Genomic DNA, 14518 nt, shown 5'->3' with positions numbered 1-14518 from the left:
TCCCGTGTCCCCCCATGTCACCCCCCATATCCCCCCCCGCCCCCCCTTTTCTACGAGGACCTTTTATACACCCCCTTTTCTCAGTGTCCCCTCGAGATCTTCGTTAATTTATTGCTTCGTTACAATAGACCCCCTCCCCCCCACCCCCCCCAAAAAAAAAGTGCCACTGGAGGGGGGGGGGGGGTAAAGAGGGGACCCTGAGGGGACCCCCCCATTACCTCGGGGCGGGGGGGGGTCCCCCAATTCCGCCCCCCCCCCATGAATGTAGGGGCCCCCCAAGCTGTGACGCCCCCGGCAGCGCCTGTGGGGCTGAGGAGGGGGGGGAGGGGATATGGGGGGGCTTTGGGGGGGGGGTGGGGGAGGGATACGGGGTAGGGTGGGGGGTTGTGGGGTTCGGGGGGGTCCGGGGGGGTCCGGGCCGTGTACAGTGTCCTCTGAGTGTCTGGAAGTGAGTAAATGGTGTTGGGTTTGGTGCTGAGTGTGGCTGAAGCTTCTTGGGGGGCACTTGGGGGGCAGAGGGGAACATGGGGGGCACAGGGAGAATGGGGGCCCGGTCTATGGGGCTGGGTTATGGGGAGATGGGGGACAGAGGGGAAGATGGGGGTCCGGTCTATGGGGCTGGGTTATGGGGAGATGGGGGGCACAGGGAGGATGGGGGTCCGGTCTATGGGGCTGGGTTATGGGGAGATGGGGGGCACAGGGAGGATGGGGGTCCGGTCTATGGGGCTGGGTTATGGGGAGATGGGGGGCACAGGGAGGATGGGGGTCTGGTCTATGGGGCTGGGTTATGGGGAGATGGGGGGCACAGGGAGAATGGGGGTCCGGTCTATGGGGCTGGGTTATGGGGAGATGGGGGCAGAGGGAGGGTGGGGGTCCGGTCTATGGGGAGATGGGGGGCAGAGGGAGGGTGGGGGTCCGGTCTATGGGGAGATGGGGGGCACAGGGAAGATGGGGGTCCGATCTATGGGGCAGTGGGGGGGGGGGGGGGGGTGTGTGAACCCCGGGATCTGTCCGTGGTGCTGAAGCTGCGGCGAAGAGGGGGGCGGTGGGAGGGTACCCCCTCCTCCTCCTCCCCGGGCTCTGTCCGTGGTGCTGAAGCGGCCCCGCGGGGACGCGGATACACACGACAGGGAGAGCCCCGTGTCCGTGGTGCCCCCCCTTCTCTGCTGTCCCCCCATGTCCCTGCTGTCCTCCCCGTGGCTCTGTCGCCCCCATCTCTCTGCTGTCCCCCTCCCGTGTCCCCTCCCCCCCCACTGCCCCCCCGGACCCCACTCGGGTCCAGAGTCCCCCGCGCTGACGTCAGCCCCGTTCCCACCAAAGGACATTGACCCCTCCGGGGGGGGACAGGGACACCCCCTGACACGGAGAGGGGGGGACAGGGACAGAAAGGGGGGGGACAGGGACAGAAAGGGGGGGACAGGGACACAGAGGGGGGGACAGGGACACAGAGGGGGGGACAGGGACAGAAAGGGGGGGACACGGAGCCATTGGGGGGGGATGGGACACACAGGGGCCTCTCCAGGGGATGGACCCCCCCTCGGGCCCCCCCGGGGCTGCGTCACCGCCTGCGTCACCCGTGGGTGTCCCCAACGAGTCCGGGCAGGTTTCCCCCCCCCCCGCATTCCTCCCCCCTCCCCCCCTTCCGTGGGCCCCACCGGGCGCTGAGTCAGCACTAAACCCGGGGTGGGGAGAGCGGCGCTGAGTCAGCGCGAAAGCGGCGGCGGAGGAACAGCCGGAAAATAACGCCCTTCGTTAGCAATAAATTAACGTTAAATGATAACAGTGAGGGGTGAAAGCCAACAGTGGGGTCAAAGCCAATGGGGTCAAAGCCAACAGTGGGGTCAAAGCCAACAGTGGGGTCAAAGCCATCAATGGGATCAAAGCCAACAGTGGGGTCAAAGCCAACAGTGGGGTCAAAGCCAATGGGGTCAAAGCCATCAATGGGGTCAAAAACACCAATAGGGTCAAAGCCATCAATGGGGTCAAAGCCATCAATGGGGTTAAAGTCATCAATGGGGTCAAAGCCAATGGGTCGGGGACATCAGGGGCGTCTCTGAGGTCAAGGAATGTCATCGGGGTTGGGGACACCAATAGAGTCAAGGCCATCACTGGGACAAGGCCATCAGTAGGGTTGGGGACACCATGGGCATCAGGGACATCTCTGGGGTCAAGGCCATCACTGGGATTTGTGGACACCACTAAAGTTGAGGGACACGACCCCACAGTGAAGGCCACCACTTGGGCCAAGGCCACCGCCAGGGTTGGGGGACACCACGGGGACGAGGCCACCACCGGGGTCAGGACAGCTTCGTCAGGGTCAAAGCCACCGCTGGGGTTGGGGTCACCACCAGGGTTGAGGCCACCAGCAGGTTTGGGGCCACCACTGGCGTCAAGGCCACCATCATGGGCAAGTGTCCCAATGAGGTCAAGGCCAACATGGAGGTCAAGTCTCCTGATAAGGTCAAGGCCACCATTGAAATCAAGGCCACCATTGAGGTCAAGGCCACCATTGAGGTCAAGGCCACCATTGAAGCCAAATCCCCCAACAAGGTCAAGGCCAACATTGAGGTCAAGACTCTTGATGAGGTCAAGGCCACTAATGAGGTCAAGACCCCCAACGAGGTCAAGGCCAACATGGAGGTCATGTCTCCTGATGAGGTCAAGACCACCACTGAGGTCAAGGCCACCATCGAGGTCAAGGCCCCCAACATTGAGGTCAAGTCTCTTGATGAGGTCAAGGCCAACATGGAGGTCAAGGCCAACATGGAGGTCAAGTCTCTTGATGAGGTCAAGGCCCCCATCGAGGTCAAGGCCACCAACACTGAGGTCAAGTGTCCTGATGAGGTCAAGGTCCCCAATGAGGTCAAGGCCAACATGGAGGTCAAGACCAAAATTGAGGTCAAGGCCACCAACAAGGTCAAGGCCACCATCGAGGTCAAGGCCCCCATCAAAGAGGTGAAGGCCCCCATTGAGGTCAAGTCTCCTGATGAGGTCAAGACCCCCATTGAGGTCAATGCCCCCCACAAGGTCAAGGCCAACATGGAGGTCAAGGCCCCCAACAAGGTCAAGGCCAACATCCATCAAGGTCAAGGCCAACATGGAGGTCAAGGCTCCTGATGAGGTCAAGACCTCCATCGAGGTCAAGGCCCCCAACATTGAGGTCAAGGCCCCCATCGAGGTCAAGGCCCCCTCAAAGAGGTCAAGGTCCCCATCAAAGAGGTCAAGCCGAGGTCAAGGCCACCTCCCCGTCGGCACGCGCTCATCGGTCGAGGAACTGGAGGTTGACGGTGGCCTCGGGGACGAGCACCGTGCGGGTCATGGGGCGGACGCGGCGCCCGCCGGGCTCCGGCCGCACCTGGAAGCGCAGGAGGATCTGCCGAGAAGCAGAGTGAGGATGGGGGACCCTTTTGGGGGACCCTTTTTTTGGGGGGACCCTTTATGGGGGCCCGGCGGTGGCCCTGACCTGCGCCAGCGCCATGTGGATCTCCATCTCGGCGAGACGGCGGCCGACGCAGCTGCGTTTGCCGATGCCGAAGGGCAGAGAGGCGAAGGGGTGACGGGCGGCGTCGCGGCACAGCCACCGCTCGGGAAGGAAGGAATTGGGTTCCGGGAAGACGCGGCCGTCGCGGGAGGTGGCGAAGTGACAGAGAGTGACGAGGGTCTGGGGGGGACACGGGGGTGAGAGGGGGCAGCATGGCGGGAGGGGGCAGCATGGCGGCGGTGAGCTCACCTGGCGCGGCACCACGTAGTCGCCCACGAGGATGTCGCGGTCGGGGACCACCCGGGCGTTGGCGGGAACGACGGGGTAGAGCCTGGGATGGGGGACACCTCCGTCATCGTCCCCGTTCACCTCCATCCTCTTCCTTGTCCCACCTCCATCCTCATCCCACATCCATCCTCATCTTCATCCTCATCACCGTTTCATCTCCATCCTCATCCCACATCCATCCCTGTCCATGTTCCACCTCCATCCTCATCCCCATCCCACCTCCATCCTCATCTTCACCCTCATCCCCGTTTCATCACCATCCTCATCCTACCTCCGTCCTCATCCTCATTCCATCTCCATCCTCGTCCCCATCCCACCTCCATCCTCATCTTCATCCTCATTCCACCTCCATCCTTGTCCCTGTCCCATCTCCATCCTCATCCTCTTCCTCATCCCACCTCCACCCTCGTCCCCTTTCCATCCCCATCCTCGTCCCCATCTCCACCACCATCCTCGCCCCCGTCCCACCTCGACCCTCATCCCCGTCCCACCTCCATCCTCTTCCACGTCTCACCTCCATCCTCGTCCCTTTCACACCTCCACCCTCATCCTCATTCCACCTCCATCCTCATCCTCTTCTCACCTCCATCCTCATCCTTGTCCCCATCCCATCTCCATCCTCATCCTCATTCCATCTCCACCCTTGTCCCCTTTCCACTTCCATCCTTGTCCTCATCCCACCTCTATCCTCTTCTCCGTCCCACCTCCACCCTGTCCCCATTCCACCTCCATCCTCATCCCCATCTCCACATTTGTCCTCGTTCCCATCCCACCTCGACCCTCATCCCACCTCCATCCTTGTCCCACTTCCATCCTCTTCCGCGTCTCGCCTCCATTCCCCGTCCCTTTCCCACCTCCATCCTCATCCTCATCCCACCTCCATCCTCTTCCCCATCCCCGTCCCATCTCCATCCTCATCCTCATTCCATCTCCACCCTCGTCCCCTTTCCATCTCCATCCTCATCCCACCTCCATCCTCGTCCTCATTCCATCTCCACCCTTGTCCCCTTTCCATCTCCATCCTTGTCCTCATCCCACCTCCATCCTCGTCCCTATCTCCACCTCTGTCCTCGCCCCCATCCCACCTCCATTCTCATCCCACTTCCATCCTCTTCAGCGTCTCACCTCCATCCTTGTTCCTTTCCCACCTCCATCCTTGTTCCTTTCCCACCTCCATCCTTGTTCCATTCCCACCTCCATCCTCTTCCCCGTCCCACCTCCATCCTCTTCTCCGTCCCACCTCCATCCTCTTCTCCGTCCCACCTCCATCCTCTTCCCCGTCCCACCTCCATCCTCTTCCCCGTCCCACCTCCATCCTCTTCCCCGTCCCACCTCCATCCTCTTCCCTGTCCCACCTCCATCCCCATCTCCGTCCCACCTCCATCCTCTTCTCCATCCCACCTCCATCCCCATCTCCGTCCCACCTCCATCCCCATCTCCATCCCACCTCCATCCTCTTCCCCGTCCCACCTCCATCCCCATCTCCGTCCCACCTCCATCCCCATCTCCGTCCCCACCTCCACCCTCTTCTCCGTCCCACCTCCATCCTCTTCTCCGTCCCACCTCCATCCTCTTCCCCGTCCCACCTCCATCCTCTTCTCCGTCCCCACCTCCATCCCCATCTCCGTCCCCACCTCCATCCCCATCTCCATCCCACCTCCATCCTCTTCTCCGTCCCACCTCCATCCCCATCTCCATCCCACCTCCATCCCCATCCCCGTCCCACCTCCATCCCCATCCCCGTCCCACCTCCATCCCCATCCCCGTCCCACCTCCATCCCCATCTCCGTCCCACCTCCATCCCCATCCCCGTCCCACCTCCATCCCCATCTCTGTCCCACCTCCATCCCCATCTCCGTCCCACCTCCATCCCCATCCCCGTCCCACCTCCATCCCCATCTCCGTCCCACCTCCATCCCCATCCCCGTCCCACCTCCATCCCCATCTCCGTCCCACCTCCATCCCCATCCCCGTCCCACCTCCATCCCCATCCCCGTCCCACCTCCATCCCCATCTCCGTCCCACCTCCATCCCCATCCCCGTCCCACCTCCATCCCCATCTCCGTCCCACCTCCATCCCCATCTCCGTCCCACCTCCATCCCCATCCCCGTCCCACCTCCATCCCCATCTCCGTCCCACCTCCATCCCCATCCCCGTCCCACCTCCATCCCCATCTCCGTCCCACCTCCATCCCCATCCCCGTCCCACCTCCATCCCCATCCCCGTCCCACCTCCATCCCCATCTCCGTCCCACCTCCATCCCCATCTCCGTCCCACCTCCATCCCCATCTCCGTCCCACCTCCATCCTCTTCTCCGTCCCACCTCCATCCCCATCTCCGTCCCACCTCCATCCCCATCTCCGTCCCACCTCCATCCTCTTCTCCGTCCCACCTCCATCCCCATCTCCGTCCCACCTCCATCCCCATCTCCGTCCCACCTCCATCCCCATCTCCGTCCCACCTCCATCCCCATCTCCGTCCCACCTCCATCCTCTTCTCCGTCCCACCTCCATCCCCGTCTCCGTCCCACCTCCATCCCCGTCTCCGTCCCACCTCCATCCCCGTCTCCGTCCCACCTCCATCCCCATCTCCGTCCCCACCTCCATCCCCATCTCCGTCCCCACCTCCATCCCCATCCTCATCCCACCTCCGCCCTCGTCCCCACCTCAGTGTCTCCTTCACCACCGCCCTCAGCAGAGGGACCCTCGGCATCGCAGCGCCCGCGGTGTCACCGCCATCACCCATGGCCGTCACCAGCTCCTGGTGGACCTTCTCCTGCAGCTCCGGGTGGAGCGCCAGCTCGTACAGGCTCCACGTCAGCGTGCTGGAGATCTTGGATGGAGGGGGAGGGACACACGGGCCATCAGGAGGTCCTCGTGGAGATGGGGACACCCCGTGACGCGCCCCCTCCTCACCGTGTCCACGCCGGCCAGCAGCAGCTCGGTGACGTTGCCGTAGATGACCTTCATGGGGACCTTCTCCTGGGCCAACTGGTCGGTGAGACACAGCTGCTCCGACGCTTCCCCGCGTGCCGCCACGCGCCGGTCAATGTGGTCCTTGGCTGGAGAAGAGGAAGCCCCATCAGTGTCCCCACGGTGTCACATGGACTCATTTGGGGGGAAAACAGATCCTGGAGCACCTCAACCATGTGTTGGTCCTCAGAACAACCTCAGCTCCAGACCCTTCTCCACCATCAGGGAATGGTTTGGTTGGACAAAGCCTTTGAGATGATTGAGTCCATCTGTCCTCGTCCACCATTGAACCATCTCCAAACACCTCAACCATGTGTTGGTCCTCAGAACAACCTCAGCTCCAGACCCTTCTCCACCTTCAGGGAACGGTTTGGTTGGACAAAGCCTTTGAGATCATTGAGTCCAACCGTCCTTGTCCACCACTGAACCATCTCCAAACACCTCATCCATGTGTTGGTCCTCAGAACACCCTCAGCTTCAAACCCTTCTCCACCTTCAGGGAATGATTTGGTTGGACAAAGCCTTTGAGATCATTGAGTCCAATTGTCCTCATCCACCACTGAACCATCTCCGAACATCTCATCCATGCGTTGCTCCTCGGACCAATCTGAGCTCCAAACCCTTCTCCACCTTCAGGGAACGGTTTGGTTGGACAAAGCCTTTGAGATCATTGAGTCCAACCGTCCTCATCCACCACTGAACCATCTCCGAACACCTCATCCGCGTCTGTTTTGAATCCCTCCAGGACTGAGGTCTCCACCACCCTCTGTCAGGGCTGGACAACCCTTTCCAGGAAGGACTTCTCCTCAATATCCACAACTTGAGGCCATTTCTTCTCCCCCCATCCTTTGGTTTTTGGGAGAAGAGCTCCACACCCACCTCACCACAACCTCTTTTTGGGCACTTCTACAGAATCATGGACTCCTGGAATGAGTTGGGTTGGAAGGGACCTCCAAACCCACCCGGTTCCAACCATCTGAGATGGACAGGGACACCTCCTGCTGGCTCAGGACCTCCAAGCCCCATCCAACCTGACCTGGAGCCCCTCCAGAGATGGAGCAGCCAACGCTTCTCTGGGCAACGTGTGTCGAGAAGACTTTTCTTGTCCAGCTCAAACCCCTCTGAGGTCCTTCATCGCCTCTCCCAGAACTTCCGGACTCCCATCCCAACGCCGTTTCCCTCACCGAAGGCAAACATGAAGTCCCAGGCCTCGCAGAAGGTCCTCCAGGGCCCGGGGAAGAGGCGGTGGAGCACCTTGGGCATTGCCATGGTGACCAACGTCAAGACGAACATGGTGTTGATGGAACGGATGAAGGTCTCGGTGTCCCGCGGTACCACCGGCTCCAAACAGCCCAAACGGGAGGCGAAGAGCACCGAGGAGATCCCTGTGCGGATGGACAGGAGAAGATCTGGAGAAGGTGAGGAGCCCCAGAGGGATATCGGGTTCCTTGGGGACAGCGCGGGACAAACGGTGTCCTCTGGGGACACGGAAGAACTCTAGAGGACACGGGGATGGCCTCAAGGACATGGGGAGATCTGGAGGGACGTGGGGAGATCTGGAGGACAGAAGGACATGGGGAGATCCTGAGGGACATTGGGAGAACGTGAGGGACACGAGGAGATCCTTGAGGGACATGGGAAGCCCTGGAGAGACCTTGAGGGACACGAGGAGAACGTGGGGAGACCCTGAAGGACATGAGGAGACCCTTGAGGGACCTTGAGGGACACGATGAGAACGTGGGGAGACCCTGAGTGACATGGGAAGCTCTGGAGAGACTTTGGGGGACATGAGGAGACCTTGAGGGACACGGGGAGACCCTGAGGGACATAGGAAGCCCTGGAGAGACCTTGAGGGACATGAGGAGAACGTGGGGAGACCCTGAGGGACACGGGGAGACACTCAAGAGACCTTGAGGGACACGGGGAGACACTCAAGAGACCTTGAGGGACGTGGGGAGAATGTGGGGAGAGCCTGAGGGACATGAGGAGACCCTTGAGGGACCTTGAGGGATGTGGGGAGAACATAAGGAGACCCTGAGGAACACGAGGAGACCCTGGAGAGACCTTGAGGGACACGGGAAGCTCTGGAGAGACTTTGGGGGACATGAGGAGACCCTGAGGGACACCGGAAGACCCTGAGGGACATGGGAAGCCCTTGAGGGACATGAGGAGAACTTGGGGAGACCTTGAAGGACACGAGGAGACCCTGGAGGGACCTTGAGGGACGTGGGGAGACTCTGGAGGGACCTTGAGGGACACGGGGAGAATGTGGGGAGAACCTGAGGGACACGGGAAGCTCTGGAGAGACTTTGGGGGACACGAGGAGACCCTGAAGGACACGGGGAGACCCTGGAGGGACACGAGGAGAACGTGGGGAGCCCCTGAGGGACACGGGAAGCTCTGGAGAGACTTTGGAGGGCACAAGGAGACCCTTGAGGGACCTTGAGGGACACGGGAAGCTCTGGAGAGACTTTGGGGGACACGAGGAGACCCTGAGGGACACGGGGAGACCCTTGAGGGACCTTGAGGGACATGGGAAGCTCTGGAGAGACTTTGGAGGATGTGAGGAAGCCCTCAAGAGACCTTGAGGGACATGGGGAGAACTTGGGGAGACCCTGAAGGACACGAGGAGACCCTGAGGGACACGAGGAGACCATGGGGAGACCCTGAGGGACACGAGGAGAACGTGGGGAGCCCCTGAGGGACACAGGAAGCTCTGGAGAGTCTTTGGAGGGCACAAGGAGACCCTTGAGGGACATTGAGGGACACGGGAAGCTCTGGAGTGACTTTGGAGGATGTGAGGAGACCCTGAGGGACACCGGGAAGCCCTCAAGAGACCTTGAGGGACGTGGGGAGAACTTGGGGAGACCCTGAAGGATACGAGGAGACCCTGAGGGACATGAGGAGACCGTGGGGAGACCCTGAGGGACACAGGAAGCTCTGGAGAGACTTTGGAGGACACGAGGAGACCCTTGAGGGACCTTGAGGGACACAGGAAGCTCTGGAGTGACTTTGGAGGATGTGAGGAGACCCTTGAGGGACATGAAGAAGCCCTCAAGAGACCTTGAGGGACGTGGGGAGACCCTTGAGGGACGTGGGGAGAACTTGGGGAGACCCTGAGGGACACGAGGAGACCCTTAAGGGACCCTGAGGGACACGAGGAGAACGTGGGGAGCCCCTGAGGGACATGGGAAGCTCTGGAGAGACTTTGGAGGACACAAGGAGACCCTTGAGGGACATTGAGGGACACGGGAAGCTCTGGAGTGACTTTGGAGGATGTGAGGAGACCCTGAGAGACCTTGAGGGACACGGGAAGCTCTGGAGAGACTTTGGGGGACATGAGGAGACCCTGAGGGACATGAGGAAGCCCTCAAGAGACCTTGTGGGACATGGGGAGACCCTTGCGGGATGTGGGGAGAACTTGGGGAGACCCTGAAGGACACGAGGAGACCCTGAGGGACATAGGAAGCCCTGGAGAGACCTTGAGGGTCACAAGGAGAAAGTGGGGAGACCCTGAGGGACACGGGAAGCTCTGGAGAGACTTTGGAGGACATGAGGAGACCCTTGAGGGACACGAGGAGACTCTTGAGAGACCTTGAGGGACGTGGGAAGCTCTGGAGTGACTTTGGAGGATGTGAGGAAGCCCTCAAGAGACCTTGAGGGATGTGAGGAGACCTCTGAGGGATGTGGGGAGAACGTGGGGAGACCCTGAGGGACACGAGGAGAACGTGGGGAGACCCTGAAGGACATGAGGAGAGACTCTGAGAGACCTTGAGGGACGTGGGGAGAACTTGGGGAGACCCTGAAGGCCCCGAGGAGCCCCCGGGGGCCGGGGGGGGCCGGGGGGTCCCCACCTTCCAGGGCGAACTTGTAGAACTCGTGGGCGACGTCGGGGACGAGGTGCGCGGGGTGCCGGTGGCGCTGGTGGCGCAGCCGCCGCAGCAGATCCGTCACCACCGCGGCCACCGGGGCGGCGAAGGCCTCGGCCCCGCGCGGGCGCAGCAGCGGTCGCCCCAAGAGCCGCCGCAGCCGCTGCCACTCCGCACCTTCCCTGCAGAGGGGACACGGGGACATGGGGACACGGGGGGGGACACGGGGGACACCGGGGACGTGGGGGGACACCGGGGACGTGGGGGGACACCGGGGACGTGGGGGGACACAGGGACACGGGTGGGGACATGGGGGACATGGGGACACGGGGATGTGGGGGGACATAGGGGACAGAGGGACGTGGGGGACACGGGGACACGGGTGGGGACATGGGGGGGGACGTGGGGGACACAGGGGACATGGGGGGACACCGGGGACAGAGGGACATGGGAGGGACATGGGGGGGACACGGGGGACACAGGGGACATGGGGGGACATAGGGGACAGAGGGACGTGGGGGGACACGGGGGACATGGGGGACACATGGGGACATGGGGGACAGTGGGACGTGGGGGGACACCAGGGACATGGGGGGACACGGGGGACATGGGGGGACACCAGGACGTGGGGGACATAGGGGACACGGGGATGTGTGGGGACACGGGGACATATGGGGGACACGGGGGACATGGGGGGACACGGGGGACGTATGGGGAATATGGGGGACACGGGGAATATGGGGACATGGGGGACGTATGGGGGGACACAGGGGACACAGGGGATGGGGGACATGGGGGATGTTTGGGGACGTGGGGGATATGGGGGACACAGGGGGACATGGGGGGATGTGTGGGGACACAGAGGACACAGGGGGACATGGGGATGTGTGGGGACACAGGGGACATGTGGGGACACGGGGGACATGGGGACATGAGGGGGCATGTGGGGACACGAGGGACACGGGGGGGACGTGTGGGGACATGGGGGGACATGGGGAGATGTGTGGGGACACAGGGATGTGTGGGGACAGGGGGGACACAAGGGGACGTGTGGGTACATGGGGGGATGTGTGGGGACACGGGGATGGGGACACAGAGGATGGGGGGACGTGGGGGGGACATGAGCGATATGGGGATGAGTGGGGACATGGGGGACAGAGGGACACAGGGGGACACAGGGATGTATGGGGACATGGGGGGACACGGACATGAGGGGATGTGTGGGGACAGGAGTGACGGGGGGACAGAGGGGACATGGGGACATGTGGGGACAGGGGGGACATGGGGGGACACATGGGGACACAGAGAATGGGGGACATGGGTGACGGGGGATGTGTGGGGACAGAGGGGACATGTGGGGACACAGGGGGACACGGGGATGTGTGGGGACATGAGGGTGTGTGGGGACACGGGGGACAGAGGGACACAGGGGGACACAGGGATGTGTGGGGACAGAGGAGGACACAGGTGACATGGGGGACATGGGGATGAGTGGGGACAGGAGAGACAGAGGGGACACGGGCATGTATGGGGACATGGGGACATGTGGGGACACATGGAGGACGTGTGGGGACAGGGGGATATGGGGGACACGGGGGTGTGTGGGGACAGGAGGACATGTGGGGACATGGGGGACAGGGGGACAGAGGGACAGGGGGGTGTGGGGAGACAGGAGAGACAGAGGGGACACGGGGGGTGTGGGGACACAGAGGATGGGGGACAGGGGGGACATGTGAGGATACGGGGGGACAAAGGGGACAGAGGAGATGTGTGGGGACAGGAGAGACACAGAGGGGACACGGGGGACATGGGGGACAAAGGGGACACAGAGGATGGGGGACAGGGGGGATATGGGGACACAGGGGGACGGGGGGATATGGGGGACACAGGGGGACGGGGGGACAGGAGGGATATGGGGGATGTGTGGGGACATGGGGGACACAGGGGACACAGAGGATGGGGGGACATGGGGGGACAGGAGAGACAGAGGGGACACAGGAGGACATGAGGGACACGGGGATGTGTGGGGACACGGGGGGACACAGGGGATGGGGGACACAGGGGGACACGGGGGGACAGGAGAGACAGAGGGGACGCGGGGACACATGGGGACACAGAGGATGGGGGACATGGGGGACGTTTGGGGACAGAGGGGACACAGGAATGTGTGGGGACATGGGGGGACATGGGGGGACACGGGGATGTGTGGGGACACAGAGGACACGGGGGGACATGGGGGGACATGGGGGGACAGAGGGGACATGGGGAACGTGTGGGGACACAGAGGATGGGGGGGACACGGGGGGACAGAGGGGCCGTGTGGGGACATGGGGGGACAGAGGGGACACGGGGGATGTGTGGGGACAGAGGGACATGAGGAGAGGACAGGGGGACACGGGGATGTGTGGGGACGTGTGGGGACATCTGGGGACAGGGGGACACACGGACATGGGGGGACACAGGGGATGGGGGGACAGGGGGACATGGGGGACACAGGGGATAGGGGACACGGGGGGACAGAGGGATGTGTGGGGACAGAGGGGGACATGGGGGGACATGGGGGGACAGGGGGATGTGTGGGGACATGGGTGGAGGATGGGGCCACGGGGGACGTGTGGGGCAGAGGTGGGGCGGGGGGTGACGTGTCAGGGGAGGGGGGGGACGGGGTGTGGGGCGGGGGGTGACGTGTGGGGGGTGACGTGTGGGGCGCGAGCGTGGGCACTGCCAGAGCCAACAGGCCCCGACACGCCCCAACCCACGGCTGCCCCACGGCCGCTCCGCCATGGGGCGCGAGAGCTGCAGGGGGGGGCAGAGGGACCTGGGGGGGGCAGAGGGACCTGGGGGGGGCAGAGTAGGGGGTACAGAGGGACTTGGGGGGCACAGAGGGGGGCAGAGTAGGGGGTACAGAGGGACTTGGGGGGCAGAGTGGGGGGCAGAGAGGGACTTGGGGGGCAGAGAGAGGGGCAGAGAGGGACTTGGGGGGCAGAGAGGGGACCTGGGGGGCAGGATATGGGGCAGAGAGGGAGTTGGGGGGCAGAGAGGGGAGTTGGGGGGCAGGATATGGGGCAGAGAGGGACTTGGGGGGCTGAGTGTGAGGTTGGGGCCAGAGTGGGGGGCAGGGAGGGACTTGGGGGGCACAGAGGGGAGTTGGGGGGCACAGAGGGGGGCAGAGTGGGGGGTACAAAGGGACTTGGGGGGCAGCATGGGGGGCAGAGAGGAACTTGGGGGGCAGAGTGTGAGGTTGGGGGGCAGCATGTGGGGCAGAGCGGGACTTGGGGGGCAGAGTGTGGGGCAGGATGTGGGGGTCCCCCCCTCCCCTGACTCCCTGCCCCCCCCTCCCCCCGCACTCCGAGTGCCGCCCCCAACATGGGGGGATGAAACCCCCTCCACCCCCCCGGGACCCCTCAGCCCCCCAAGTGCAGCCCCCAGACCCTCATAGGGACCCCCAGACCCCAATGGAGAGCCCCCAGATCCCAATTGGGAGCCCCCAGACCCCCAAGTGCAGCCCCCAGACCCCAATGGGAACCTCCAGACCCTCATAGGGACCCCCAGACTCCCAAGTGGAGCCCCCAGCCCCCCAAGTGCAGCCCCAGACCCCCCTGGGGAGCCCCCAGACCCCAATGGGAGTCCTCAGACCTCAATGGGGAGCCCCCAGACCCCCAAGTGCAGCCCCCAGCCCTCAATGGGGAGCCCCTATACCCCCAAGTGCAGCCCCCAGACTCCAATGGGGAGCCCCCAGACCCCCTGCACACCCCCCAGACCCCCAAGTGCAGCCCCCAGACCCCCAATGGGGAACCCCCAGATGCCCCTAGGGAGCCCCTATACCCCCAAGTGCAGCCCCCAGACTCCAATGGGGAGCCCCCAGACCCCCTGCACACCCCCCAGACCCCCAAGTGCAGCCCCCAGA

General features: G+C 63.3%; 1 protein-coding gene across 1 annotated transcript in view; it reads right to left on the bottom strand.

Annotated features, from left to right (window-relative positions):
- Positions 1-2894: 2894 nt before the first annotated feature.
- Positions 2895-14518, bottom strand: part of LOC104067756 (25-hydroxyvitamin D-1 alpha hydroxylase, mitochondrial) — a 15635-nt gene continuing 4011 nt past the window's right edge. The window contains exons 3-9 of the mRNA XM_054051720.1: positions 10597-10793; positions 7927-8127; positions 6686-6831; positions 6436-6602; positions 3731-3812; positions 3464-3661; positions 2895-3373 (exon numbers count right to left, since the gene is read on the bottom strand). Of these exons, the coding sequence (XP_053907695.1) occupies positions 3260-3373; positions 3464-3661; positions 3731-3812; positions 6436-6602; positions 6686-6831; positions 7927-8127; positions 10597-10793 (1105 nt within the window). The 3' untranslated portion in view covers positions 2895-3259. The remainder of the gene's footprint in view (positions 3374-3463; positions 3662-3730; positions 3813-6435; positions 6603-6685; positions 6832-7926; positions 8128-10596; positions 10794-14518) is intronic.

The sequence above is a fragment of the Cuculus canorus genome, chromosome 29, assembly GCF_017976375.1.
Source record: "Cuculus canorus isolate bCucCan1 chromosome 29, bCucCan1.pri, whole genome shotgun sequence".
Taxonomy (NCBI): Eukaryota; Metazoa; Chordata; class Aves; order Cuculiformes; family Cuculidae; genus Cuculus; species Cuculus canorus.
This window is presented reverse-complemented; position numbering and strand designations above follow the sequence as displayed.